Source organism: Eumetopias jubatus, unplaced genomic scaffold (genome assembly GCF_037043125.1).
Source record: "Eumetopias jubatus isolate StellerSeaLion01/CBP00866 unplaced genomic scaffold, mEumJub1_p1.0 scaffold_1, whole genome shotgun sequence".
Classification (NCBI taxonomy): domain Eukaryota; kingdom Metazoa; phylum Chordata; class Mammalia; order Carnivora; family Otariidae; genus Eumetopias; species Eumetopias jubatus.
The window spans coordinates 71,560,067-71,586,722 of record NW_028274807.1 but is presented as its reverse complement, the minus strand read 5'-3'; the positions used below and the strand labels follow the sequence as shown (position 1 = coordinate 71,586,722).

General features: G+C 53.1%; 1 protein-coding gene across 3 annotated transcripts in view; it reads left to right on the top strand.

The window, feature by feature from the left end:
- The window catches only part of BDH1 (3-hydroxybutyrate dehydrogenase 1), a 41,730-nt gene extending 24,197 nt beyond the window's left edge, over positions 1–17,533 (top strand). For all 3 annotated transcript variants that reach the window (XM_028101062.2, XM_028101061.2, XM_028101064.2), the window contains exons 5-7: positions 9,044–9,185; positions 15,374–15,526; positions 16,741–17,533. In XM_028101062.2, coding sequence (XP_027956863.1) covers positions 9,044–9,185; positions 15,374–15,526; positions 16,741–17,210 — 765 coding nt within the window. In that variant the 3' untranslated portion in view covers positions 17,211–17,533. The remainder of the gene's footprint in view (positions 1–9,043; positions 9,186–15,373; positions 15,527–16,740) is intronic.
- Positions 17,534–26,656: the final 9,123 nt, after the last annotated feature.

Here is a 26,656-nt window from a genome sequence, read left to right as displayed (position 1 = left end):
ACTGTCCTTCCCCTCCCATTGAATAGTCTTGGCACTCTTGTCAACAACCATCTGACCGGGGCACCTGGGTGGCTCGGTCGGTTAAGCGACTGCCTTCAGCTCCGGTCATGATCCTGGAGTCCCGGGATCGAGTCCCGCATCGGGCTCCCTGCTCAGCGGGGAGTCTGCTTCTACCTCTGACCCTCTTCCCTCTCGTGCTCTCTATCTCTCATCCTCTCTCTCTCAAATAAATAAATAAAATCTTTAAAAAAAAAAAATCATTTGACCGGGGCGCCTGGGTGGCTCGGTCGGTTAAGTGACTGCCTTCGGCTCAGGTCATGATCCTGGAGTCCCAGGATCGAGTCCCGCATCAGGCTCCCTGCTCAGCAAGGAGCCTGCTTCTCCCTCTGACCCTCCCCCGTTTCATGTACTATCTCTCTCTCTCTCATTCTCACTCTCTCAAAATAAATAAATAAATCTTTAAAAAAAATCATTTGACCGTATATGTGAATGTTTATTTCTGGGCTCTTTCTTCTATTCCATTGTTCCATGTGTCTGTCTTTATGCCAGTACTAGATTATTTTGATTAGTGTAGCTTTGTGGAAAGTTTTAAATCAGTAAATCTATATCATCCAGATTTGTTCTTCTTTTTCAAGATTGTTTTGGCTCTTTCGGGTCTGTTGAGATTTCCTAAGGATTTTAGGATATGTTTTTCTGCAGAAAACATCATTAAGACTTGGACAGGTATGGGATTAAATCTGCAGGTTGCTTTCAGTTGTATCTACATTTTAACAATATTAAGTCTTCTGATCCACGCATGTGGGATGTGTTTCCATTTATTTCTGCCTTTTTTAATTTCTTTCAGAAATGTTTCATAGTTTCATTGTACCTCCTTGGTTAAGTTGATTCCTAAGTATTTTATTCTTTTTGTTGGAATAAAATGGAATTATTTTTGTAATTTTGTAACTTCCTTTTCAGGTTGTGCGTTGTTTGTGTAGAGAAATGCAACTGATTTTTGTGTGTTGACTTGATATCCTGCTACTTTGCTGAATTCATTTATTAGTTCCAATAAGTTCTTGGGGGAATCTTTCGGGTTTTCTACATATAAGATCCTATCATCTGAAAACATAATTTTCCTTCTTCCTTTCCAATTTGGATGCCTTTCATCTCTTCAACAGACTCCAGAGTTCCAGAATAGTGCACTTGTCTAGGTGGGGAAAGTGATTCCTGCTGCTTTCTATTCTGCCATCTTCCAAGAATCCTACTTCAAGCTGAGTATTTAATCCCAGGACTACCCTGGACTTGGGCTGGCGTTTGTAGTTGTTTTTTTTCATTGCTTTCCGAACAGCTGGTTCATCTGTTGCTTAAAACAGTCCATACCTTTTCTCTTCATTTGTAGTCTCACTTGTTCTTCATAGCTTTGTTCATTCATTCATTCACTCATCCATTTGCCAAATGCTTATGATGTGCCTGCCACTTTGATAGGTACTGTAGAAGAATATTACCTGGTCCCTGCATCTAGGGAGCTCACTGTCCAGTGGTGAAGGACCGTCATCCACAGATTCACCCAGAAGAGTTAGAGTGAAGAGGGTTCTCAGAGTTGTGTGGGGTGTTTAATGAGAGTGCGTAGAAGGAAGGGATTGATTCTGGCGTGACAGAGGTGACCTTCGTTCTGGGTCATGGAGAATGAGCAATGCTGTCCCAGGTAGAGACTGAGGATCCTTTGCGATTCAACAAGTGGAATTTAGGGTGTCTGAGGGGAAGCACTGGGACGTGAGGCTGCAAAAGGAATAGGGGATGGTTCTTCCAGTCTGGAGAGTTGTGCAACCTCACCACAGGGTGTCACTCAGAAATTTCTCTCCCTGGGGAAGCTGGGAAATATAGTTCATATTCTGGGACATTATGTACCCTGCTTAAAATCAGGGGTTCTGCTATAGAAGAAGGGAAGAATAGGCGTTTGGGACAATTTGCTGTCTCTGCTCTGTAGATGAGGTATTTTTCTTTATTTTGAAGGCAGTAAGAATCCAGAGAAGGAGTTTTTTTTTTATTTTCTTGTTGTTATGTTAATCACCATACATTACATCATTAGCTTTGGATGTAGTGTTCCATGATTCATTGTTTGTGCATAACGCCCAGTGCTCCACGCAGAACGTGCCCTCTTTAATACCCATCACCGGGCTAACCCCTCCCCCACCCCCTCCCCTCTAGAACCCTCAGTTTGTTTTTCAGAGTCCATCGTCTCTCATGGTTTGTCTCCCCCTCCGATTTACTCCCGAGAAGGAATTGTTTTTATGCTAGATTTAATATCTGTAAAAATAATACCTGTTCAATGTAAAAGTTTCAATAATATAAACAAACAAAAATAATAAAGTAATTTGCATTGCCACAGTTTGAACATATTTTCAGGTCAGAGAGGGTTTATTTGTCCTTTTAATTTTTCTTCTTTTGAATCATGAAAGTAATACATATTTATAATAGATTCAAATCAGACAGAAGTGGATGATGTAAAAAAGTAAAGTATTTTTTTTTTAAGATTTTATTTATTTATTTGAGAGAGAGAGAATGAGAGATAGAGAGCACAAGAGGGAAGAGGGTCAGAGGGAGAAGCAGACTCCCTCCTGAGCAGGGAGCCCGATGTGGGACTCGATCCCGGGACTCCAGGATCATGACCTGAGCCGAAGGCAGTCGCTTAACCAACTGAGCCACCCAGGCGCCCAAAAAGTAAAGTATTTTTACTGCAGTCTCTTGCCCCAGAGTAACTAAAATGTATGTGTGTACATTATTTCTGACTTTTGCTAATATAATCAAAGCCACAGTGAATGTTCTTACACATATCTTTGCTGGTTTTCATTAGTAATTCTTGGGAAATTTTTCTAGATGTGGAAAATACTGGCTAGAAAGGTGTGCAGATTTTAGGTTTTATTCAAGTCTGTCACACTGCTGCTCCCAAAAGCCATACCAATGCCTACTCCCTCTGACATACATGCACAAACTTGTTTCAAAACGGATTTGGGGGTGATGGGTGAGGCACGCTTGGAGTTGGGTTCTCTGCATAATGTGGACTTGCTTCAACAAGTCCTCACAGGAGCTGTGATGCTACAGAACATTTCGTGCCTTTGAAGTTCCTTCTCCATGTTTCCAGTGCCTGTGCCATCATGCTGGCTTGTCCAGTAATGCAGGGACTATGTCCTGACTCCATGGTGCAGAATTGTGCGGAGGAGCCTTTGAGAGAGAGAGTCAGGGCTTTGGATTCTAGTCCCATATCAGCCACTAGCCCAGGGACTAGGCAGACACCTCCCCTCCCCGAGCCCCTTTCTTATAATAAGGGGGTTGGACTGGGTGCTCTGACGTCCTCCTACGCCCACAGCCACGATCCTGACTTAGTGACTGGTGTTTTCTTTAAAATACCAGACAAGGTGACTACCGGATTATGTCTGTTGGTGTTACTTAGTGACTGTTTTGGTGTCATGTGTGTCTTTGCTGGTCAAAAGGTAGAGGAGGCAGAAGTCACTAGAGGTTTGAGTTAATGATGCCAATCAGAAAGCAGTCAGAGCCACTGGAGACCTCGGATAAAGTCTTCCAGCTTGCTGCTGAGATGTTAAGCCATGTGGTGGATTCTGGCTACATCTGTACCTCCAAAACTCTGCCTGCTCTTACTTAGACTTACTCCTCCTCTTGTGCTTCAGGTCTCAGTGCCTTGGGCCAACGCAAGGGCTTGGCTCCAGCAGATGTCTCTAATCTCCTGCGTCATTAACTCCTCACTCTCTGCGGGATCATTTTGGCGTGCTCGTGCGTGTGTGTGCGCACGCGCGCGCGCACACACACACACACACACACACACACACACACACACACAGAGACAACCTCCCATCCCATGTGCACTACTAGCTCATTTCTCTGCACCCCCAGAGGGTTGTTTGTACTGGATAGTTTCACCTATTTACTTCCCATTTTCCTTTCAACCCATATGGATTGGGCTTTGGGCCCCTCCCCTCTGTTTATTTGTTCTTTCATCCAACAAATATCTCTTGAGTACCTACAAGAGCCAACAATATTCTGCTTTGGAGATACAGCATATACCAATTCAATGAAAGGTTCTTGCCCTTGTGGAGCTTACATGGGCGAGGGGGGAGACACACAAGGGGGTAGATAAATAAGTAGATTGCTTTCCTATGGGATGTTGAAGTTATGGAGAAAAATAAAGCAGGAAAAGGAGATGGAGGGTGAATGTGGTAGAGGGGGTGTTGGGTTTTAAAGAGGAAAGAAAGACCTTACCGAGAAAGTGACATTGGAAGGAGGTGAGGGGTTAGGGAGCAAGTCTTGCAGATAGAAGGGGTAAGAACAGTCAGTCAGGCCAGAGCCCCAGGCAGGGCGTGTGCCTTTGTGTTAGAGAACAGCAGGAGGCGTCTGCGGCTGCAGTGAGGCGGGGAGGGGGGAGAATGGGGTTTGGGGGCAGATCTTGCATCATAGAAGGGACAGAGTGCCTCTCTCTGGGTGCAAGGGAAGGCTTGATAGGCCAAGGTGGCATCTCATTGCCATCTGGAGGGACAAATGGGAGTTCCCTGTGGTGGGTGGTGATGGCATATTTAGTCTGAGGAAGCTGAAGCCCAGAGCCCTCATGGAGTAAGGGGAGACCAGCTGAGAAAAGAAGGCAGGGCCAGACCAGGGGGGCCCAGGGTGCCTCTGACATGGCTTTTATCGAGGATGCCAGCAGCCCCCATGTCGCCAGATCGATTGGCCACTTCTCAGACCACATCGTACTGAACCTATCACAACTTTAACAAACAAACCACTCTTGCATGTTATCCCTTGTTTTGTGACTTTTGGACACCCCACTCTCTTGGTTTTTCTTCCCCTCCCTTGCTAGCTGCTTCCACTGCTCATCCTGTGACTATTACAAGACCCCAGGTTTATTCCTCTTCACTGTTTCTTGTGTGTGTGAGAGATGCTCCCATTTCACATGCTGAGTGTCCTCACCCTGCCTTGGGGTGCCGGACCACCTAGCAGGACAGGCTGAGGGTCTGTGCAACCTTGCTACCAGGTTCAGTCCGTCATCTGCCTCAGTGTGGTAAGAAATGGAGGTGGAGAAGGTTGAGTTAGTTAACACTGGATGTTAACTAATTGGAATTAAAATAAAAACTTAAAAAAAAAACAACTATTAGGGAGCTTACAGTTTATGCCCTGGAGTCTGAGGCCACAGAATGGTATGTTAATATTTACCGAAAGATGTCTAGAGGCCCAAGAATGAGGCTGGAGTGGCTCATCTGGAAGTAGAACAGAGACAGCTGCACCAGGAAAGGGCTGTCCTTCTGCCCGGGCCAGACACTCTTGCCTGGACCTGATGTGGATGAGGGGGAGAGCTCCTGGAGTCATTGTAAGGGTGCCCACCCAGGGAGACTCCTAGGAACACCCATGTGGTCCCAGCCAGAGGGGTGCCTCCCTGAAGCCTGGGCTGAGGGAGAAGAGGCTCAGCTGGAGGTGTCCAGTGGAGGGATCTCTGCAGAACCCATGAAAGCACCACGACAAGGGAGGGCCAGCTCTCGTGCACCTGCTATACAAAGTCACCAACAGCAGACAACAGGACCAGCCTCAGAAGACTACAGTGTTACCCCCTAATTTGCCAGCCCCTGAACCCAACCCTGGAAGGGTCAGAGATTAAGGAACAGGTGAGAAGGAGCTAGAAAATAGGGAGAAAGGGCAGTCTTCACCGCTATCTGGTGTCCCATGGGCTTCCCACACTCCCCTAGGTCTGGGTCAGGGCAGGCTTTAAACTGCATACAAGGTGGAGGGCTTGGGTTTTCAAACCAGGCTGGGCTTGAGTCAGTTGATTAGTAGACTAAACTGGACTCTTTAAGTCAAACAAAGACGCTCTCTATCATCTGAGATTGTGTGGAAACACTATAAGAAGTGCCTAAAATTTCATCCAGCGGTAGAAAAGAGAGCTCACAGATGAAATGTAAAGGGATAATGAAAGAAGTGGGTTTATCAGTAAACCAGTTCCACAGGCACCGACACAGCAGGACTGAAAGCTTGTCCCCGAGCAGCAAGACAGATGAAGACGAGGGCAGAAACCCCGGAGCCTGGGAGGCGGTGTGGCCTTGGACTGAGGACAGGTGGATCTGGAAGGGGACTGGCTGCTGTGTTCTGCAGCCCCTGGGCTGAGGGTGGTCAGGAAAGGTTTTCTCTGAACAGGTGAAGGCAAACTGACAGTCTCTGTCCCCGCTGACGTGGCCATCAGGAGCAGCATGTGGAGGCTGCTCAGAGTAATGAGGACTCCTGGGGAGATCTGTCGGGAAGGGAGGAGGTGGGTTTCTCTCCTGAGATCCTGAATGCTGAGCCTGAAGCTGTGAGCCGTGGGACGAACCCCCGGTTTCCTCTGAGGAAGGGCTCTTAGCTGCCACGGTGCCAAGCTGAATTCACGTGGGCCCCCTGAGCTGGGTGAAGAGCCTCGCCTGGGGACTCCGGGGGCATGGGCTCCATGCTGGCTAGAGGCTCAAGGAGAGGTCTGGTGGGGAGTCCGAGAGCTGCTGAAAGGTGGTGGCAGGGTTCACAAAGGCCACGAAGAGGACAGGTTGCTCAGGTGCCTGTCCTCTTGGAAGTAGGCAACAGCAGCCGCTCAGGGACCCAGACCACCTGGGCTCTGCTCTGGGGGCGCCTTGAGGGGGCACGACATGAAGACTGCATTCAAACAAGATACGTGATTTCTTGGTGTCTGTGGGCACCAGCCCTTCCCTCCTCTGGACTGGAAGCTGTCGTCCCCAGGACTTCTTTGCTGGTGGACCCTCTCGGGGAACTGCAGCAGGAGCTCTAGGCCTGTACATAGAACACCTGCCTTGTTGTCCGGGAAGGTTGGCACCTCCAGGGATTTCAGAGCCAAGCCTTGGACTAACCAAGCCTCGCACCTGGCAGCTCTGTGCAGAGGGCCTCCGGGTGTAGCTGGCGTGCCTGGTGTCAGGCGGGGCCGAGACTCAGAGGGCCACGCATGTTGCTTCTCTTCAGGGCCACTGCGGAGGCTCCCTGTAGAGGATGACTGTTTAGGAGTGGGAGAGATCTTGGGGGGCTGGGGATCGGCCTGACCTCCTGTCTGATGCTTGGGTTTTCACCGCACCATGTCCCGCACCCTGCCCCAACCCCGACCTCCACCCTCACCGTCTGAGCTCCTCCCGGGCAGTCTCGCCATCTCTGAACGATGAAGGTCACTCCTCATCTTGGGCTGAATTTGACTTCTTGCCTCCGTTTCTGTTTTGTGGGTGGCATGGGACCAGTCAGCTCCCTCGCTGTCATGTCCTCCCCAGGTCTCTCTCCAGAGTGATTATCTCCAGAACCTTGGGCCCCAGTTGACACAGTCCCGTCACCATTCTCTCCTATGTCTCTCTGACATGGCGTGATGCAAACGTCTCATCCTGGGGTCCTCCTGGTTCAGACCACGTAAACCAGGCTCAGCCTAATTCGCAGAGAACTTTTCACTGTGGACATATGCGGACATCCTTGTGCTTCCTACTCTTGGCCTTGCTGGGGAGGTTAGCTTCGGTACCACCTGTATCCCAGGCACGCCCTTGGCTGAGAGGAGGCATTTCCCTCTCACTTCAGCCCCTGGCAGCCCCTGCCGTCCTCCTGCTAGATGCCTTCCTGTTGCCTGCACCACTGAGGAAGTCACTTCCGATTACATTACAACTGATGGTGTTTGATTTTCACATCCATTGTAGCTCATCCCTAACTAAGGTGGAAAAGATATGGGTCGTAGAATGGATGAAATATGGTAATAGAACCTGCCTCACGGTGTGCAGACTAATGAGAAATGCATATCAAGTGCTTAGCACAGTGGGAAGCACTGTCAACACTCAGTAAATGATGCTGGTTTTTATTCACGCCCTCCAGCAGCTCACCACTGCACCCCAAGAAGACCCCCGCCCACCTCCCCAGCCTCCTGTGCAACCGCTTCCTTATGCCCCTGCTCTGCCTGCAGAGGCCTTACCTCTGCCTGAAATGTCCCATCCCCAGAACCCCTCTGGTCCATGGCCTTGGCTGTCACTGCTCCTGAAAGGCCTGCCCTGGCCGTCTCCCCTCCTGCAAGCTTTCATGTGGCAAATGCTGCCCATATTGTTCGCTTATGCATCCTCTCCCTTCCCGAAAATGTGCCTCCTTAAGAACAGGGGATGAGTTATTTATTTTTGTGTCTCCAAGTTCTTAGCGCAGTGCTGGAACAGAATGGAGGCCCAAGAAATGCTTGCTGAGTGAGTGACCCTTTCTCATGTTTAATAATACCTGGATTTACATAGCACTGTATAGTTTAACAGGTTTTTAATAAAGATGCCTCCATCATTCCATTAACCTGAGCAGGTCGGGACAGGTGGTGATGTACTTATTTCTAAGCTGGAAAAACTGGGCACCTGTTAAGGGTTGCTTGCACCTGAGGGCACAAAGCCTGGGTAGTGACGGGACTGGAGTGAGAGCATGCTCTGGCTTCTGACCATCTTGGTGGTGACAGGCCTGTGGCTTAGACCAGAGGTGACAAACTGGCAGCCCCCTAGTCACATGTGGCCTGTGGATGCGCTTTGGCCTACACTGTGTTTCTTTTTTAAATGTGAGTAAGTTGCCAACACTTAAAAAATTGGGAAATCCTAATTACTAGCTTAAACATCTGAGCATCTGGCGAGCCTGGGTTACACCCATAGCCATGTGGGCGGCAGCTAGCAGGGGGGGAGAGGAAGCCACATGCTTCATTCCCAGCCCACCCCCCCACCCCCCACCCCCGTTGTCAGACACCTGCATGCCTAGCCCTGATAGGTACTGACTTCGCAACCTTTGCTTAGAGAAAGCCTCCCGCCCATGAGGCCTTGGGGGCTTGTGTCTGTGGCACTTGGGTCGACTTGATCTGTCATCAGTCCTGGGGTTGAATAGAACCACCTGCTGCTTGAGCAGCCCCAGTAGGTCTCCAGAGACCCCGTCCTGCAGTTGTTAGTTGTTAGTAAGCCCCAGGCTTTGGCAAGGCCTTGGCCCTGGTCCTCCGACTGGAGGCAGGGTGGGAAGGAGGTGGTTGAAGCAGCAACTCTCTCCTCCCCAGGACAAAGGAGACGCTGGAGTCAAGGAGCTGGACAGCTTGAAGAGTGATCGATTGAGAACTGTCCAGCTCAATGTCTGCAAAAGTGAGGAGGTGGAGAAAGTGGTGGAGACTGTCCGCTCGAGCCTGGAGGACCCTGAGACAGGTAGGGGCCCGCTGGGGCAGTAGGGCTAGTGCACCAGCCGTTCCGAAGGCACCTTTCCTAAACACTACCGCCCATTTGCCAGTATCCTGTCAAAAGTCCGCTTTCCCTGTTGTTGAAGCTCTTGCACAGCGGGAGGAAGTGGGTTAAATTAAATACACCCATGCAATAAGGCAATGTGAAGTAAAGCCAGAGGTGCTTTCAAAATCTCTAGGGGTGGTGAATAGATGAGCACGGGGGCAGGTCAGTTCAGACAATGCTCATCGAATGCCCACTCTGGGCCAAGTGTTGGGGACACAGAGATGGCCACGACACAGTCCTTGTTCCCAAAGACCTCACGGTTCACTGGGGGGCTAACCCAGATGATCTCCACAGCCCCTCTCAGGAAGCAGCACATGACAGAGGGACACAGCCCAGTCCTGGGTGGGCTGGGGAGCCTGTTAATGAGAGCAGATCACGGCAGGGTGCAGGAGGGCCGTTCCAGGAGTAGGGGAGAGAAGGAACAACGGTGGGAAGCGCACGGGGTATGCTGGGGGACGAGTCTGCGGGCAAGTCTGGTGGGGGTGGTGGGGGTTGAGGAGGGAGGTCAGGCAGTGCCTGGGGTCCATGGCCGCTCTCCTGAGGACACCGGGAGCCACTGTAGATTTCCCAAGGGGAATGACCTGTCGGTCTGGGGACTGGGGTAGCAGTGTGGAGGCTGGATTTAGAGGGAGACATGAGTGCGGGAGTACCCCCGAACAAGGGCAGCAGGTGTTGGGGATGAGGAGAGATCAGATCCGGGAAGACACAGCTGGCTGGACTTGGTGATGCATGCATGCGGGGGATGAGGGGGAGGCATGAGGCCTCTCCTGACACCTGGTGCCCACCCCCGCCCCCGGAGGAGCAGGGTGAGGCATGCGGAGTGCCCATGGGGTGCCCTGTGGGAATGTCTGGGTGGAGACCAGACGTCCAGGGCTGGAGGTGAGGCTAGAGTGGGGAAGATGCAAGGTGTGCCTCCTGGGGACGTGAGCAATCAGGGGCTGGAGAAGGGGAGAGGCAGTTGGCAGAGAGGTTGGGTACTGTGCCCCCAGAAGCCGAAGGAACAAAAAGTTTGAGGGCCAGTAGCCCACAGGGTCACATGCTGCAGGAAGTTCCAGTAACATAAGGACTCGGGTGTTCTCCCAGTTCAGCCCATGGAGGGACCTTGGTGGGAGGGGCTCTGTGCAACAGAGGGGAGGAGACCCCATTCAGGGAGCACACAGCCATGGTGCGTTCTGGGCTACCTGCTTCCTCTCAGACGTTTACCTTTGAGCTTCCCTGCAGACCAGGCAGAGAGGGTTCTCTCTTCCCCACAGGTGGGCGGGGCATCTCTCCTGAGTGGCGACTTCAGGCACGGGCCGCGGGGAGGGGAGGAGAGGGCACCCCCTGCGCCGGTGCTGGGCGCTGCTGAGCATTCATGAGCCGGGCAGAGAGGCTGCCATCTCCCAGCGGCTGCCTCAGAGCTCCTGTGCCGAGAAGCTGTTGCTCGGGCTGCCAGCCTGTCACTGACGTCCCCTTGTCAGCCCAGGGCCGCCCCCACCTCCAAAGCCGGCCATTCGCAGGCTGCCCTGGTCTCGGAGGAGAGGCCTGTGAGTTCCCTCACTCACTGCACATCTGTTTCGCAGGGCCAGGGCTCCCGTCCCATTACGGAAAGGCAGGATGGGTCCCATGGGGTGCTTCCCAGCTCAGGAGGTACAGCCTGCCTCGGCCCTCCTGCCCGCCTTCATCAACCAGGAGGCAGGCAGACAGCCGCAGTCGGCGCCATAAAGCCCCGTCATGGCAGCCTGTGGGTCTGTGGTGATTTAAAATGGCCATGGAAAGAAATCGCCGCTGTAGACCCGAGCACAGAGTGGGGCTGGGCCAGAGCTGGGGGCTGCTCGGGACCCCGGTCCCGGTCCCCTGCCACCAGGACAGAACCACCTCCATTCCCCATATCGGTCCGGCCAGTTCGCTTGAGCAGAACCACAAGGGGGGGGGGCGCTCACCCCCCCTGCCCTGGGACTGAGCTCAAACCCTCCTCCCACCCCGATGCATAAGCTTTTCCCTGCTGCCTTTTTCCACATGACACATTCCAGCGAGGGTTGATAAACCACAGCATGACCTTACTCACCCAATGCTGCATTTTCTGGAAAAAGATTTGAAGATTTTTTTTTTAGGTCTGAAAAAGATGAGAAATCTGTCAGACATGTGGTTGTCCAGGTCTCTCTCTCCCCGCTTCTCCTTCCACCTCTCTTTCTTCCCTGTGGCCCCCACCCCTGCCCCACCAAGGGCTGTCTCTGTCCCCGTAGAGCGGCTGCTCTTCTCCCCTTCTCTGGCAATGCTGTCTTTGAACTCCACGTGGCGCCCTTCTAGAGCTTTCAGACCAGCTTGGGGTCCCTAAGCAGGTGGCCACTTCTGACTCACTCTACCCAGGCAGGATCCTTCCAGGAGACAAGTGGAGAGTGTGCGTTTTGATGGCGAGATGTGTGCCTTTCATCCCGCCTCTGTGGAGCGGGGCAGCCAGCCTCGGGGGGGGGGGGGGGGTGGTGAGATGAAGGAGATTGTCTGATTAGAGCAGGTGAGCCATCTGCCACCAGCCCCTGCACTTGCCAGCAGAGCTCGGAGGGACTGGATGGACATCTGGACAGTGCCCACCCCGACCCTAGCGAAAGGCTGAGTGAGCCAACTGGCACACCTGATCTTGAAACCATCACTTAACCTCACAGTCAGGAGATATTTATTGAGTACCTGCTGTATGCCTGGGAGTGTGCTGAGCACCAGTGAAGGTATGACCTGGCAGGAGGAGTTTGTGGTTGGACACCAGCCAGATGTAAGTCGGTGACTTCATGGCAGGACCCCTTCAGAACAGTTACAGCACTGGGGACGTTGGGCCATGGAGAAGGAAGACCCTGCCTTACATCTGGGACACCCTCAGTCTGGGAGTGAGAAGACTGAACTTACTGTGGGCTGCACCCTCTTACTAGAAGTGTGACCTTGGGTTTGTACCTTCCCCTGTGTGGGCCTCAGCTTGCCTATCTCTGAAGTGGGAAAAGTGCCCTGCTCACACATCCAGTGCTCACACCTAGATCTGACCACTACGGGAACATGGGCAGACTATCAGCAAAAGCAGTCCTCAGGCTGAGGGATGGGGAGCTCAGCAGAGCCAGGAGAGGCCACGAGGCAGAGGAGTGGCCAGCTGTTCAGCCTTCCAGAGGGCGGAACAAGAAGCATGGCAAAGGAGGCCTCACGCACCCCTACGGAGGGAATCGTCAGCAGGAAGTGACGGACAGAGGAGGAGAGTCTGGCTGAGGGGCCGACCGGAATGGAGGTGGAGCACAGAGGCTGTGACAGGGAGACCCGGGAGAAGTTCTCCAGTGATCCAGGATGGAGATGACAAGGACCCACCCTACTGCTGTGGCAAGAGGAAAGAAGACACAGATTCTATGACCCGGCAGAGGGAGCCAACAACAGCACAGGGTCGAGCATGATGGCTGTGTCTTCACACAGACCTGGGTCCAAATTCCATCCTGTCCCGCTGTTAGCTGAGTGACATTGAGCAAGGTGCTTAACCTCCTGGAGCCCCAGCTGTGTCCTCCAGACCTGGGACAACTTAGCATCTGAATGAATGCCCGCAGAGTGCTTAGCCTAGGGCCTGGCCACTGTCCTTTTGATCTTGATCAGTAGTATTAACAGTTCTCATCAGATGGGGGAGAAGCGAGAGCATCCCGGGGTCTGTTAGCGAGGAGGAAAGTGAGGCGCGGGCTGGGGCTGCTGGAACTCGCCGTGCTGGCATGTGGGGGGGCGACCTTGGGGCACTGAGGTGAAAGTGACCGTCAGGAGGAGACTGCAGTCGGGAGAGAGCCATGAGTCCGAGGGTTACACGGGCACCCTTGACGTCTGGATGCGCTGGGGCTGTTGCAGGAAAACAGCCGTCCCTCAGACCTGCAGGAATGTTCGCTGTGAGTTTATTTGGAATGTTGGCTGGGGACTCCAGAGAGCTCCTAGGTCCACAAACTCTTACTCCTTATCAAGTCAGCAGAGCTATAATCCAGGAACGATGTGCTTTCACAGGTCAAGTTCAGTTACACTCTTTTGGATACCAGTGTCAGATGTAATTAGTTTTTAGCTGGAAGAAAACCCCACAGCTGTGTATTTTAAGGTGTGATACGGTCTTGTGTGAATCAAACACAAAGCAGCTGGAGATTTCGATGAACGTAAAGAAGACAAGGCTGCCTAGGCACTGAGTGTAATTTGGGAGAAGGTAGTCTAGGACATTGACGAATGCCTGTATTTAGGGGGCGGGCAGAAGAAGGGTGGTCGGGGCGGGGGGCATGCAAGAGATGCTTGGGTATCATTAATGCCAAGGAAGGAATGAGTGTCAAGAGTAATGAGTAGTGCTCATACTGGGTGAAGTGAGTGAAGATGGGAGGGAGGGATGATGGGGCATCCTTAGGATGTTGCACCCCAGACACTGTGGGACAGCAACAGGGCTGGAACCGAGAATGGCAGGGAAATGGGGTCTGGAGGGTGTGGCTTGTGTTCTCAGAAGCCTGGTGGTGGAGGGAAGGAGAACAGACGGTGGTGTGAGGCTGTAACACGGTAAAGAGGAGGTTCTTTAGGATCTTGAGACATGGTATTTGTAGACAATTGATTCATCTGGCAAACATTTATTGAGCATCTGATGTGTACAATGTTGGAGGGAGGGAGCCAGGGGTAAGAAAAGGGTTGAAGTTGAATGAAAAAGGAACAAGGAGTGATGGCTTGTGGTTTGGAAGGTGGAGGGCGAAGTGTCAGCCTCGGCAGGTGGTGGGAGGCCTCCTGCTCTTCCCGGGAAGAAGAGAGGGGTGAAGACCCCCGGGGAGGTCTGCGGGGTGGGGGCTGTAGTGGCCATGTCACTGCGAGGTCACTGGTGAGACCCGAGGGCCTGCGGCTTCAGCTCAGCCGCTGTGGGGAGTGAGAGTGAGAGCTTCATGAGCACTTTGTTAACCAGCAATTTCCTTCCCTAATAAATGTCCTTAATTCTCCGTAATTGAAGGAGAAGGCACCAGAGGTCCGTTGAAGCTTTAATTTGGGTAACACGGAAGGAAAGCAGCTAGAGACCAATTACTCTGTCATTTACACAAACTCATTTCCATGATTAACTTGGAAAGTGAAGCGGGGCCAGGGTTCCCACAGGCAGGAGGACAGCTCTGCCCTGAGGCTGCAGCCCATGCAGTCCTTACACCCCACAGATTGGACTCAGAGGCTCTGCAAAGCAAGGTGGCCTCCTCGGGGCCTCCTTCCCTCATGCAGCTCTGCCTCTGACCTGCCGGGCGTGCTGAGGCCATCCTCCTCCTCAGGGCCTCTGCTTCCCTGGCTGTAAAAATAGTTGTGAGGATCCGAGGATCCTTCTAGCACCAGTGTTCCCTGAGTCTACAGAAGCCAGCTGTCCCCTAGCTGGTCTTACAGGAAACAGTCCACCCAAGTGTACTCAGGGCGTGTATGCTTGCTCCAACTCTGTACCCCCCCCCGGGACCACACAAGGCTGAGGGCTGTTCTCGACCTGCAGAGACCAGGTGTATACACATGGGCCGTGGGGCTCACCGGTGATAACCAGCAAACAGTGCATGCTTCAGAGAGGGGAAGATCCGAGCATGGAGTCATGGTGAGGAGGGTCTCAGGATGGATCAGGACTGGGGCCCGACTTGAGGTCAAGTCTTAGCTGAGCCTCTAACTGCTGTGAGACCTTGGACACTGGGTCCCCTCCGTGGTCCTCCAGAGAAGACTTGGCCTGGAAGACTCCTGAGGTTCTCCTGGCTTCTGGCTGGAGGTCAAAGGCGAGCGAAGGTGCGGAGGCAGAAATGAATACACAGTGCAGGGGGAGGGGAGGTGACTGCACGGAGCCCGTGGGACTGAGTGAGCCGAGGTGGGACTCCAGGCTGTCGACACAGGGCTGGGTCATTGTGGCTCCAGAGAGTCCGTGCAGGGAGAGGCAAGATAGTAATTGGACGTTTTAGACTTAAGGGAGGGTCACAGCCAGCACCGTAGGCCTCTCTCTCTCCCGTTATTCTTAGTGATTCCAGAAAGTGTCCCGAGAGCCTTGGACAAGAAGTAGCAAGTTTTGGGGACAAAGCGGAGAGGGGCATGGGCTGCAGGCTGATGGTGTCTGAGGCCAAGCGTGTGTGGTGACCGTGGTTCTGTTGCATCCTGTCCAGGCCTGTGGGGCCTCGTTAACAATGCGGGCATCTCAACTTTCGGAGAAGTCGAGTTCACCAGCATGGAGACCTACAAGGAAGTGGCGGAAGTGAACCTTTGGGGCACGGTGCGGATGACAAAATCCTTTCTCCCCCTCATCCGAAGGGCCAAAGGTGAGTTGGAAAGGGATTTCCTCCTGTCCCACCTTTTCCTCTTTGCTTAGAATGGAAAGAGGTCTCAGCAGAGCCAACCTCCATGCCTCAGTGAGGCTGAGCACCGGACTCTCGGAGGCTGTGCAGGTCCTGTGGATGGTGGCAAGTGGAGGTGCCTTGGCCAGCCAGATGGAAAGGGATGTGTGCTTTTCAGAAAGGAGGGCAGCTGAGAGCTCAGCCGTCTCGAAGGCTAAAAGATGATAGCAGTCACCCCACTCTGGGGACCTAATCTAGAGAAATAACCACGCTTGCGCACCGAGCCGCGTGTATATACACCAACTATCGAGAGAGGCACGGCTGAGTCAGCTTTGGCATATCCATTCTATGGGTTACTATGCCGCGGTTAAAAAATAAGACAGTTGTGGTAAAGTGTAAAATATAGAAATAATAATAATAATAATCAAGATTAGAAATTTAGAAAACAGACAAAACTCTCAAACCATGTTGGGTAGCCAAAGAAGGCACTGATCTAGATGTCCTCCCCAGATAGCGAACGATGATGGCAAAAGGGGATGATCCACACGGCCTACCCCAAAGTTTCAGCAATGATAGAACGAACCCAGAGAGCGGCTGTAGGATTTTAGAAGAAAACTCCAACCCTCCAGTGACTTCCAACTTAGAGGTTTCTGAAAGGTGTCTCCCCGCGGTGCCCAGGATGGGGCCATGCATTCACTTCCTGAGGGCACTACCGGGGCAAGCAGGTCCCAGGTCCGCTTGGGCTTACTTGGAAGGGCTCCGCCTCCATCCCAGTACCTGGGGCTGGGCCTGTGGAAAGCCTCTTGAGGTCACCACTCTCTTCCAGTGCCGAAGACTCTGTCCACATGTCCTAGCCCTGAAATCAGGTTCAGAACCCTGGCTCGGCCTGCTTGCAGCCAGAGCCCTAGTGGGCGCTAGCGATTTGCCCATTACACGGTGCCCTCCTGGTATGCAGGCCTGCTCATTTCTCTTCCCCTGTCCTGCCTGGCACAGTCAGGGAAAATCTGGCCATGTGGGCCTGAGCTGGCCTCAACTATGAATTAGGAGGCCCCCTGACCCTGGGTAGTTCAGGCATCGAAACAGGTGTCAGGGCCAGGAGGCCAGGTTCCAGCCAGGCCTCTGAAAGCCTGCCAGGCCCCAGGCCCTCTGCCTGACCAGTCAGTGCCTCCTGAGCAGGAGTTTGCCGTCTTCCTTTGCAGGCCGCGTCGTCAACATCAGCAGCATGCTGGGCCGCATGGCCAACCCGGCCCGCTCCCCCTACTGCATCACCAAGTTCGGGGTGGAGGCCTTCTCTGACTGCCTGCGCTATGAGATGCACCCGCTGGGCGTCAAGGTCAGCGTGGTGGAACCTGGCAACTTCATCGCCGCCACCAGCCTCTACAGCCCTGAGCGCATCCAGGCCATTGCCAATAAGATGTGGGATGAGCTGCCTGAGGTGGTGCGCCAGGACTACGGCAGGAAGTACTTTGACGAGAAGATCGCCAAGATGGAGACCTACTGTAACAGTGGCTCCACAGACACATCCCCTGTCATCAGTGCTGTCACCCACGCTCTGACCTCTGCCAGCCCCTACACTCGCTACCACCCCATGGACTACTACTGGTGGCTTCGAATGCAGGTCATGACCCACTTGCCTGCAGCGGTGTCCGACAGGATCTACATACACTGAAGACTTTCCCACTGGCCTCTGGTGGGAGGGAAGGGAGAGGCGGAGGGAGGGAGGGTCTTGGGTAGTTGCCTCTTGAGTACCTACTTGTGCATTACCCACAGTCCCAGGAGAACCTACCACCAGTTGTAGCATTCACCAGAGGGGATAGGCCAGCCCTACTTGTGTGCACAGCGAGTGGTTTGGGCCTTCTCAGTCAGCGTAAGGAGTAGTGGGCAGGCTCCCCACACCTCTGGGCAAACACGGTACATCCATCTTTCCCAGGTTGACTTCATACAAAGAGTTTGGGAAGACACGTTTATATTAAACACAGATTTATTATTAAATACAGTATGAATCCTTTACGTTTTAAAGCCAAACAACTGTTCAAACATTTATCTCATTTGATCCTTAAACCAGCCTCATGCGTGAAAAGAACAGATATTTTTTTTTTCTTTTGAACGTGAAGAATGTGTGGCCCAAAGAGGATACACGAGTAACCGTTTGTTGTTGACACATAGTCCAGGTTATGTGTTTCTGCCACCACTGTAGAAACGCTTCATGGTGTGCGTTCCAGGGCTGCTCTGGATCCAGTTATCTGAGGATCCTGTGATGAGCTCTGTACCCTCACCTGAGCCAGACACACCACATGCCCTCTGTGCACCCCTCTGCATGTCCGTGGTGCCTGTGTGTGTGGCCCAGAGCCAGCAATACCAAGGGGTGGGGACATTCTGGAAATTTCCATTTGTGATTTCTGCCACCTCTCTTAGGACTTGTGTAGAGGTGCTTGTTGGCTAAGAGGTTGATTTGCTTGTTATGAGTCCGCTGAGTTTTGCTTGAGGTGGGACGATGTTGACGCTGCATCCTTGGCAGGAGCCATGGTACAGCCTGCACCTGGGGTAGGTCCAGGTTCCCTGCCTGTCTCATGTGGTATACACACACACACACACACACACACACACACACACACACACACGTGCATGCGCTCAGGGGGGCCTTTACTGCATGCTTGCTTTCCTGCTGTGGCCTTATTTTTAATTAAGAACCCAGGTCACTGGTAGGTAGAGTCAGTGTTATCCCTTCTTGGGTTTGGGTTTGAAAGCTGTTATTCCTGCAATTGTCCAGAGCTTGGCTGTTTGGACCAAAACCAGGCATCACTCTCGCCCCCAGGTGGCTGCAGGCGGTCCTGCGCGCCGGCCCCGCCAACCAAACCGGCACTTCCGCCTGTCCCGGGAAGGGGCAGGCCTGCCGCTAGAGGGCGCTCTGCCTCTGCTGCAGCCCGAGCGGCCTCTGCTCCCGACTCGGTTGCCTCCACCCAAGCCTGAGGTCTCAGAGCGTTCCCGATCCCCACCTTCCAGTCAGGGCACAAAGAGCAAGACCCTTTCAGAAACAGCATCCCTGCTCTGCAAGTCGCTGCCTGGCATAAACGTGGAGCCTGGCTCCAGGAGACGGCAGAAGAGCTGGGCAGCCAGGCCTGGCCTCTGGGCTCAGGCCTTGCCAAGGAACAGGGGGCCTCGCAAGGAGGAAATTCAGCCTGCGTTATGGGCTCTGGTCCCCTCTGTCTTCAATCAGGGGCGCCCTACCCAGCCCGCTGTCTGCAAGGTGAGGCCGGGTTGGGCCGGCAGGGCTGAAGCCCTCCGGAGCCCAGAGCCGGACATCCGAGGGCCATCGTGTTCACGTTGCAGCCACATCCTTTTGAATCTCACTGTGCTGACCTTTCAGAGTCGCGTTTCCACAGCTTTGTTTCCCTGCTCGATTTTTTGAGAGAGGGACAGATGCAACACTTGGAGTTACGCGTGTGTGTGTACACCCGGGAACTAGAGGGAAGGGGGGGCAAGCTCCCGAGCACTGGACAAGCCACGTCTTCCTCTGCAGAGGTCCCCGGGAGTCGGACAGGGCTGCTAGACCGGCCCACAGGCCGCCCTGAGTTTTATTTTTACCCCAGCGACTGCAAAGCCCAGAGCACCTTCTTTCCAGATAATCTCGATGCCAGTTAAATGACCAAATTCACTCTGCTGGCCTGGAGACTACATGGGTGCAGGTCTAGTTCTGATCCTTCCAAGGGACGTGGAAGTAGGCAGAACAGAGGTGGTTGTTCCCATTTTACAGAGGACATAACTCAGACCCAACGAGGGAAAGTGACTCACCCAGTGTCACAGTAGGTCTGTGACAAAAGTCTCCTGAGCGGTGCTGTTCACCATCACCTCACCCCAACAGCCCTGGGAACTAACCTGGCACCCAGGCCCTCCCTGCTTGCCTGTCAGCAGAGAGCTGCCCCTTCTTGGGGTGGGGATGGGGGGTGAGGGGAGAGAGGGGGCTCCCGTTCTGCGGGGTACAGATGGCGTGCACAGGTGCCACCTTGGGTAGGAGCATGATCTCTAGGGTACTCTCCTTGGTGGCTGGAGGCTGGGTGAGAGCTCTCTGAAAGATGCTTCTGACGGGGGGCGCTTACCATGCCACCTGGGGCCAAGAGGCTTGCGAGCGGGTGCAAGGCCAGCCTGGTCCTGCCTGCCCCAGGCTCCTGGGGCCGTGTGTCGGCTACCCGTGGCAGGGGGTCTGCCAGACTCCCCACTTGTGAGGCCTCTTCGCTTCCTGTATCTCACACAGGTCCTGGCTCTGCAAAGCTCTGCGCAGCTCATCTGCTGCAGGTGCAGACATGAGCAGGCAGAGGCTCCCTCCGCTTGGGTGGCACCAGGCTCAGGCTGCCAGATGACTAGAGGCACATCTGTGTGGTGCTGGCTGCTTTACACAGCCAGTTCGCTGCCTTTCCCCGGCGTCCCACAGCAGCCCTGGGAGGGAGGCCGGGGGGGGGGGGGTTACTATCTCCTTTTACACATAAGGAAACCGATTACCCCAAGTCTCTTGCCAAGGGAGGGATAGAACTGGGTGGCCAAGCCAGCTCTAACCTCCAGCCCGGAGCTAGCGATGCATAAAAAGCAGGGCAGATGGCACCAGGATCTAAAATAAGGAGGGGGAAAAAATACCTCAATTATGTAACAGTGAGAAAAATCTGTAAGCATATACACAGTAACAAGCACAGAGTGTGCTGCCACATGAGCCATCCATCCCCTCCTTCCCGGCCCCCTGTGGGAGAGGGGAGGCCGGGGGAGCCCGTTCGTGTGCCAGCAGGAGGAAATGTGCCTTCACAGGGCCAACACTGCCCTCCATCAGGGGCCTTTCTGAAGGCAGGCTCTAGGAACACTGAAACCCAGCCTTGGGCAGAGACAGAGTCTATAACTGCTCCCAAAGTGCTGGAAGGCTATAGAAGCACAAGGCTGGAGGGTCCTCAGATAAGGCTGTGGAACAAGGAGAGCTGTGGGGCCTGGTGCTCTGCTGGAGACCAAACAGGCAAGCCCAGAGCATCATAAGGCCCTCCTGGTATGTGCGTGCGCTAAGGCAGCTGGTCTGTGAGTGGCCCTTCAGACGTACTGGGTGAGCCCTTCCCGGGCTAGGGACCAGGGACCAGACCTTGGACTAAGACCGGGAGAGGCTGCTATGACTCCCAGAACCTCAGAGAGGGAAAGGGGATCCAACCACCACCAAGCCTGACTCCCAGCCTCCCGGGAGCTGGCCAAGCCTTGAAGCCCTCCAGCGACAAGGAGCTCGTTACTTCCTGAGACAGCATGTCCTTGGTTAGGGAGAATTGATCCAAAGACTGAGCTGAAATCTACCACCTGGAACCTAACTCCTCTGGCACTTGGCTGTGACCCAGAACTGCACAGAACATCAGGTATTTGAAAATGGCCAGAGCAGGTGCAAGAGCCCAGGTCCCTCACTTGACAAGGTTTCCATACTCCTGTCTGCACAGGAGGTTGCAGCTGTGGTTACCCCATCTTTCATTCTTAATGACACACACCAGGCGGAATGACCACCTGTGTCCCCTCCAGCGGCAAGAACTTGGAGACAGGTTTTAAGACCTTCAGTGAAATGCTGACAACTTCTCACACAGGGGCCCCCTCACTCCTAAGTGCACTCATGACTCCTCTTTCATCTGCTCCTCACAAACAGCTTATGAATTAGGCGGGACCACTACTGCCGTTTTACGGATAGAGAAACTGAGCCTCGGGGAGGTGAAGTGATTCGCCCGAGACCACTGGGCCAGGAAGTGGGAGAGCCTGGCTTCCATCCCTGGGGCCCCTTCCTTTACTCCTAGGCTGCCTCAGTCTCCCCATCAGGGCCCCTGAGCTGGGCTGGAGCCCACTCAGAGGCTGGCCGTGTAGCCTGTGAGGGACTGATGAGGGGAGGGCTGAACCCAACTTTGTCCTAGCCCACAGTTTTACAGAGAGCCGTGTGGAAGGGAGGCTGGGCCTTGCGTCTCCCTGGAGCTGTGGCCACTGTGTCTGTGGGCTCTGCCAGTGGCCTGGGCCCGGGGGAAGGCCTGAGGGTTGGAGACAGCAGGGCCAGGCAGCGTTCCCGGGACCGTGGCTGAGGACCGTCCTGTCTCAGCACCGATGGACATGTGTTAGAGGAGAGAGAGCGTGAATGGGGACCCACCTCAGGGGATCTTGGGGCCCAGAAACACCTTGTTCTGCTCTCTCAGACTTAATTACTCTGTAAAATGTGAGGCTGCTCCCACTTATCAAGTTACAGATGAGCTTAATTCCAGCGCACTGAGTAACCACACCGGGCTCCTTCCGAAATAGCAGTGGGTGGGCCGCTCCTCTCAGCGTCTGCTGCAGCCACCCCGGTTTCCGGAGATGCTGCTTGTTGTTCTCAGGGCCTCAGTGTGGCTCAACTCTGCTCCCCGATGACGGCAGTGGGCTTGGCGGACAGCTCTGGGCACCCTTCTCTGTAGGCCATCCAGCCTCCCGGTCCATTATTGGGTTGTTTACACTGCCGGGGCCTCTCTCCCTCCGACTTCGGTTGTGTTCTAGCCAGAAGTTTTGGTTCATCATATTTGACCAAAGGTCTACCAAGTGGCGTGGGATTTGCCATGAGAAACGAAGAAAAAGCGTAGCGCTGGATGGGTGAGAACGCATGCGCTCTGTGAGGCTCTGCAGGCACCTTAGAGGAAATAGGGTGAAGAGCAGCAGGCCACGCCCGAGGCACTAGTGATGTAATGAAGGGCAGCGAAAACTTCCCTGCTGCTGGCAGGATCGACAGACTGGTTCCAATGGAAGGAACTGGCGGAAGGCATGATGTGATTCCAGGGGACTTGGGTGGGAATGGGGGAGCAATTGCTGGTCATCACCCAAATGCCCCTCGTGTTCCCATATTCAGAGGATCAGCCCCGTGGCCAGTGCGCCCTGTAATAATTGAGCCTCTTCTTTGTGCCAGGCCCTGTACTGGGCACACAGTGTCCAATGGCAGGCAGCCCACTGCCCTCCCAGAGCTCCCAGGCTAGCCCACAAAGCCTGAAACTGTAACCCAGGGCGACAGGTGCCATGATTTGGAGGAGGAACTGAAATGCTTTATTCTACCAGAAATGAATAAAAGTATAGCCATTTTCAATCCACACACAACCTAATTTGGCTTCTTCCTTGCATAACTTTGGAGCCCCAGGCAACAGCAGATGGGGGGTGGGCATGAAAGGCCAGGGATCCTTCCCTACTTGGGGAGTCCCCAACTTTCTCAAAGGAAACATAAAAGTGAATGTCCCTGGAAAAGCATGGCTGGGCCTTGTCCAAATGCCAAAGACATAAGGTAGCCATGCCAACAGTGCTGGGACCACTTGAAGAATGGCTAGGCAAGGGGCTCGGACACATGGGGCTGGGCACATGATCTAGAGGCTGAAGACCGAACTGGATCAGATGCTCAGGCTAAGCACAGACATGGAAGAGGGGACACCACTTGGAGGAATGTGACAAATTGGAGTTTTCAGCTTTGGTATTTATCTTCTGTGAAGCTAAGTGTACAACAAAATACAATAGGACACTAAAGAGATGCTCTTGGGAAAGCAAAGAGAGAAAAAGCAAACCTGGGGGTCCTGGAGCTGGCAACCCCTGGGGAAGGGAGCCTGCTGGTGGTGTCCCATTGGAAATGGAAGGACCTCGGAGACCCTGCAGTCAGAGGATGGGAAAGAAAAGGCCTTGTTGGAAATTTCATTCTGGGCAAGGTTGGGCAGAAAGAACACAAGTTTTGGAGCCAGACAGACCTGACTTTGAATCCTGTTCTGCAACCGTCCAATTGTACAATGTTCTCAAGTAATCTAGCCTCTCCCAGCTTTGGGCTCTTTCTGTCTTACATGGGGGTGAGAGTGGGTCTCCTGTAAGGCTGTTACATAGATTGGATGAATGTGGAACTTCCTCAGCCTGGCGCCTGGCACCGGGGGAGAGACGCAGGAGGCACGGCAGTCAGCGTAGCCGGGGCCTAAATAACCTTCTCCCATCCCCACCTTGGCCTTTCTGAGAAACGCATAGGCCTTCGTCCATGGATGTTTCAGGGCCAGAGACAGAAATTGGGAAACACTCAAGGCTGAACCACAGCGACCAGAGCCCTCCTTCCGGCTCACCCTGCTCCTTCTGGGGGCTGGGGCAGAGGAGGAAACTGCCTCCTCCCAGTACCCCCTTCCGATTGCTAAACACAGAACAAACTCAACAGCCTTATATCACCTCCTTGCCAGAAATCCCTGAAGGGGATGCTCGGTGGATTAAGGAATTATTGGCCAGAAGGGCTTTGGCCCTAAAGTACAGGCAACAAGTGCATCCCAGGCAGAGAAGGGGGTATTTTCTGAAGCGCCAACTCTTGGAACTGCCCAGGGGGATCATCCCAACCTTTCGGCTTCGGGGAGGAGGACGGTGCAGTTCCTCCTGCCCGCAGCTGCCTGGGTTTGGGCTCTTGCTGTTGCCTCTCAGTTACGCCTTAGCCAGGCCTGGCTTCCTTCCTGTCTTTTCTTCCTCGGCATCTAAGTTCTGAGGATTAAGTGCTATCTAGAATCAGGCCGCAAGGGATCTGTGGTAAGATTTCACTCCTAGCCTGGAGGTGCTCCCAGCTGTGGGGGGGCAAGGTGGGCTGTGCACCAATGTAGGGGAGCTGACCATCACTCAGGACAGCCCGTGCTACACTGGGTGTACAACCATGTGTGGGAGCCCAGGGTAGGGACAGGGGACTTCTGACAGGGCAGGTTACAGGTGCTTCCTGAAAGAGGTCATGTGAAGAGGATTTTGGCAGGATCAGGAGGCAGGGCACTTGGCTGGGCATTCACACCTAGGGGAGACGCGTGGGACAGGCCCACCTGCTTGCTATGCCACTTTGCCCCTCAGAACCTCTGCTTTGCTCAGTGTCCCCCCCTTAGCCAGGAGGGGGCAGTCAGCTGCCTCTCCTGGAGCCTTCCTGCCTTTTGAGTTGAGGCCAGGGAGGGTGTGGGAAGTCATTAAACAGGACAGGACTTTCTCTGACCCATGGCAGGAGGGCTAAGTTCCAGTTCCAGGTTCTCAGGGGCAGACTGAGCCATGGGGAGTGGCTGAGGAAAAGCAGCACGCTCCCATCCCTGCGTTTTAGTGCTTAGGAACCTGGCTCCCAGCTGCCTAGCTGGCCTGGACGAACCAAGAGGCTTGGAGCAGAAACTGTTATAAGTCTCTGATATCCATTCTCCCCTTCTGTAGGACTATATCCATCAATGTCTAGCTGGGCACATGGCTACCCATAATAAAGACTTCATTTCCTGAAGGGGGGGAGATCGGAGGGAGAGACGAACCATGAGAGACGATGGACTCTGAGAAACAAACTGAGGGTTCTAGAGGGGAAGGGGGTGGGGGGATGGGTTAGCCTGGTGGTGGGTATTAAAGAGGGCACGTTCTGCGTGGAGCACTGGGTGGTATACGCAAACAATGAATCGTGGAACACTACATCCAAAGCTAATGATGTAATGTATGGTGATTAACATAATAAAATTAAACTAAAAAAATAAAGACTTCATTTCCCAGCTTCCTTTGCAGTTAGAAGTGGTCATGTGACTATGTTTTGGCCAATGGTAGTACAACAGCTTTCAGGAACCTTCCTTAAGAGATTGACTAATAGGCACGCTTTGGCTCCTTTATCCCTTCACTTGACTGTCTGGTGGGAACCTGGATGCTGCCATCTTGAATCATGAGGTCAAGGCCATGTGTGGTATTACAAGATAGTGTCTCAATCCCAGACACTGGGGAACCACTTTCCTCCCTTAGCCACCCATTTAGATTTTATGAGAGAAGAAATAAACTTCTATCTTTTCTGCATTACCACTGTTTTGGGATTATTTCTTTGCAGGCAAACCACATCTTAACTAATGTAGGTCCTTGATGGACAGAAGATAGGGAATCTGTTGCACACACATGGGGGCAGGAAGCCACATTTGATAATAATAGTGATGAGCACTTATTGAACACTCCTAACTGCCAGACCCTGGGTTAAGCACTTTATATGCATTATCCCATTTGATCCTCCCAGTGATACTATGAGGCAAGATTTATAATCCCAATTTTATAGATGATTAAACTGAAGCTTAGGTTTAAATACCTTGCCCAGTCAGTCAGAAAGTGACAGGATTCAGAACCAGACTCCCTTTAACTGCTGGGTGCAAGCACTGACTGTTCCTCAGGCAATGATGAGGGTCCCTGCCAAGCTGACTGCAGCCTCCCTGACCTCACCTGGGCCACTGGGGCCTGTGGCTCAACTTAGATTGAGAGATTCACGAAGTTGTGCCTGCGTTGAACTTGACCATAAATCAGGCTGAGATCGTGGGCAGCCCAACTTTGGTGCTTAAGTCATGAGGGTGGACGCCTCAGGAATGGGATTCATGCCTTATGAAAGAGGCTCTGGAGAGATCCCTAACCCCCTTCCAGCATGGAAGGACCCAGTAGTGAGAGGTGCCAGTTATGAACCAGGAAGAGGGCCCTTATTGGACGATGCTGGTGCTTTGATCTTGGACTTCCAGCCTCCAGAAATGAGAATTACATTTCTGTTTTTTATCAGCTACCCAGTCTGTGGTATCTTGTTATAACAGCCCAAGCTGATGAAGACACCATCTCCTGTTAAATGGCTGAGCTGAGAGGGCTCAAGAACTCTCTTCCTCCACCTCCTCCCACTCTCCCCACCTTCCTTTCCCTCTCCTTCCTCCTCTCTTCTCTCTCTCTCCAAACTCCCTCCCCGCCCCTCCATTTCCTGAGGTTCATGGAGGTTGTACCGGAGGCCCCTTATACAGCATGGTCCCTTCCAGGTGGGCTTTTGTTTATCTGCTAATATTTCCAGGGAGCATCAACCACAAAATGCCTGAGACATAAAGGACTCATCTAGACAGTCAGGAAACCTTGATACTACTCCCCACTCTACTACCAAGTTCCTTTGTCACCTGGGCAAGTCCCTCTCCTCTCTGGGCCTCACTCTCCTCATCTTAAAATAATAGTAATGATAACAAAAACAACAATCTTACCACTTTTTTTTTTTTTACTGTGACTCAGGCACAACATGTTCTAAGTGCATTTATATGCATTAATTCACTTAATCCGCATAACAACCCCATGAAGGAGGCATATTACTATTCTCATTTTATA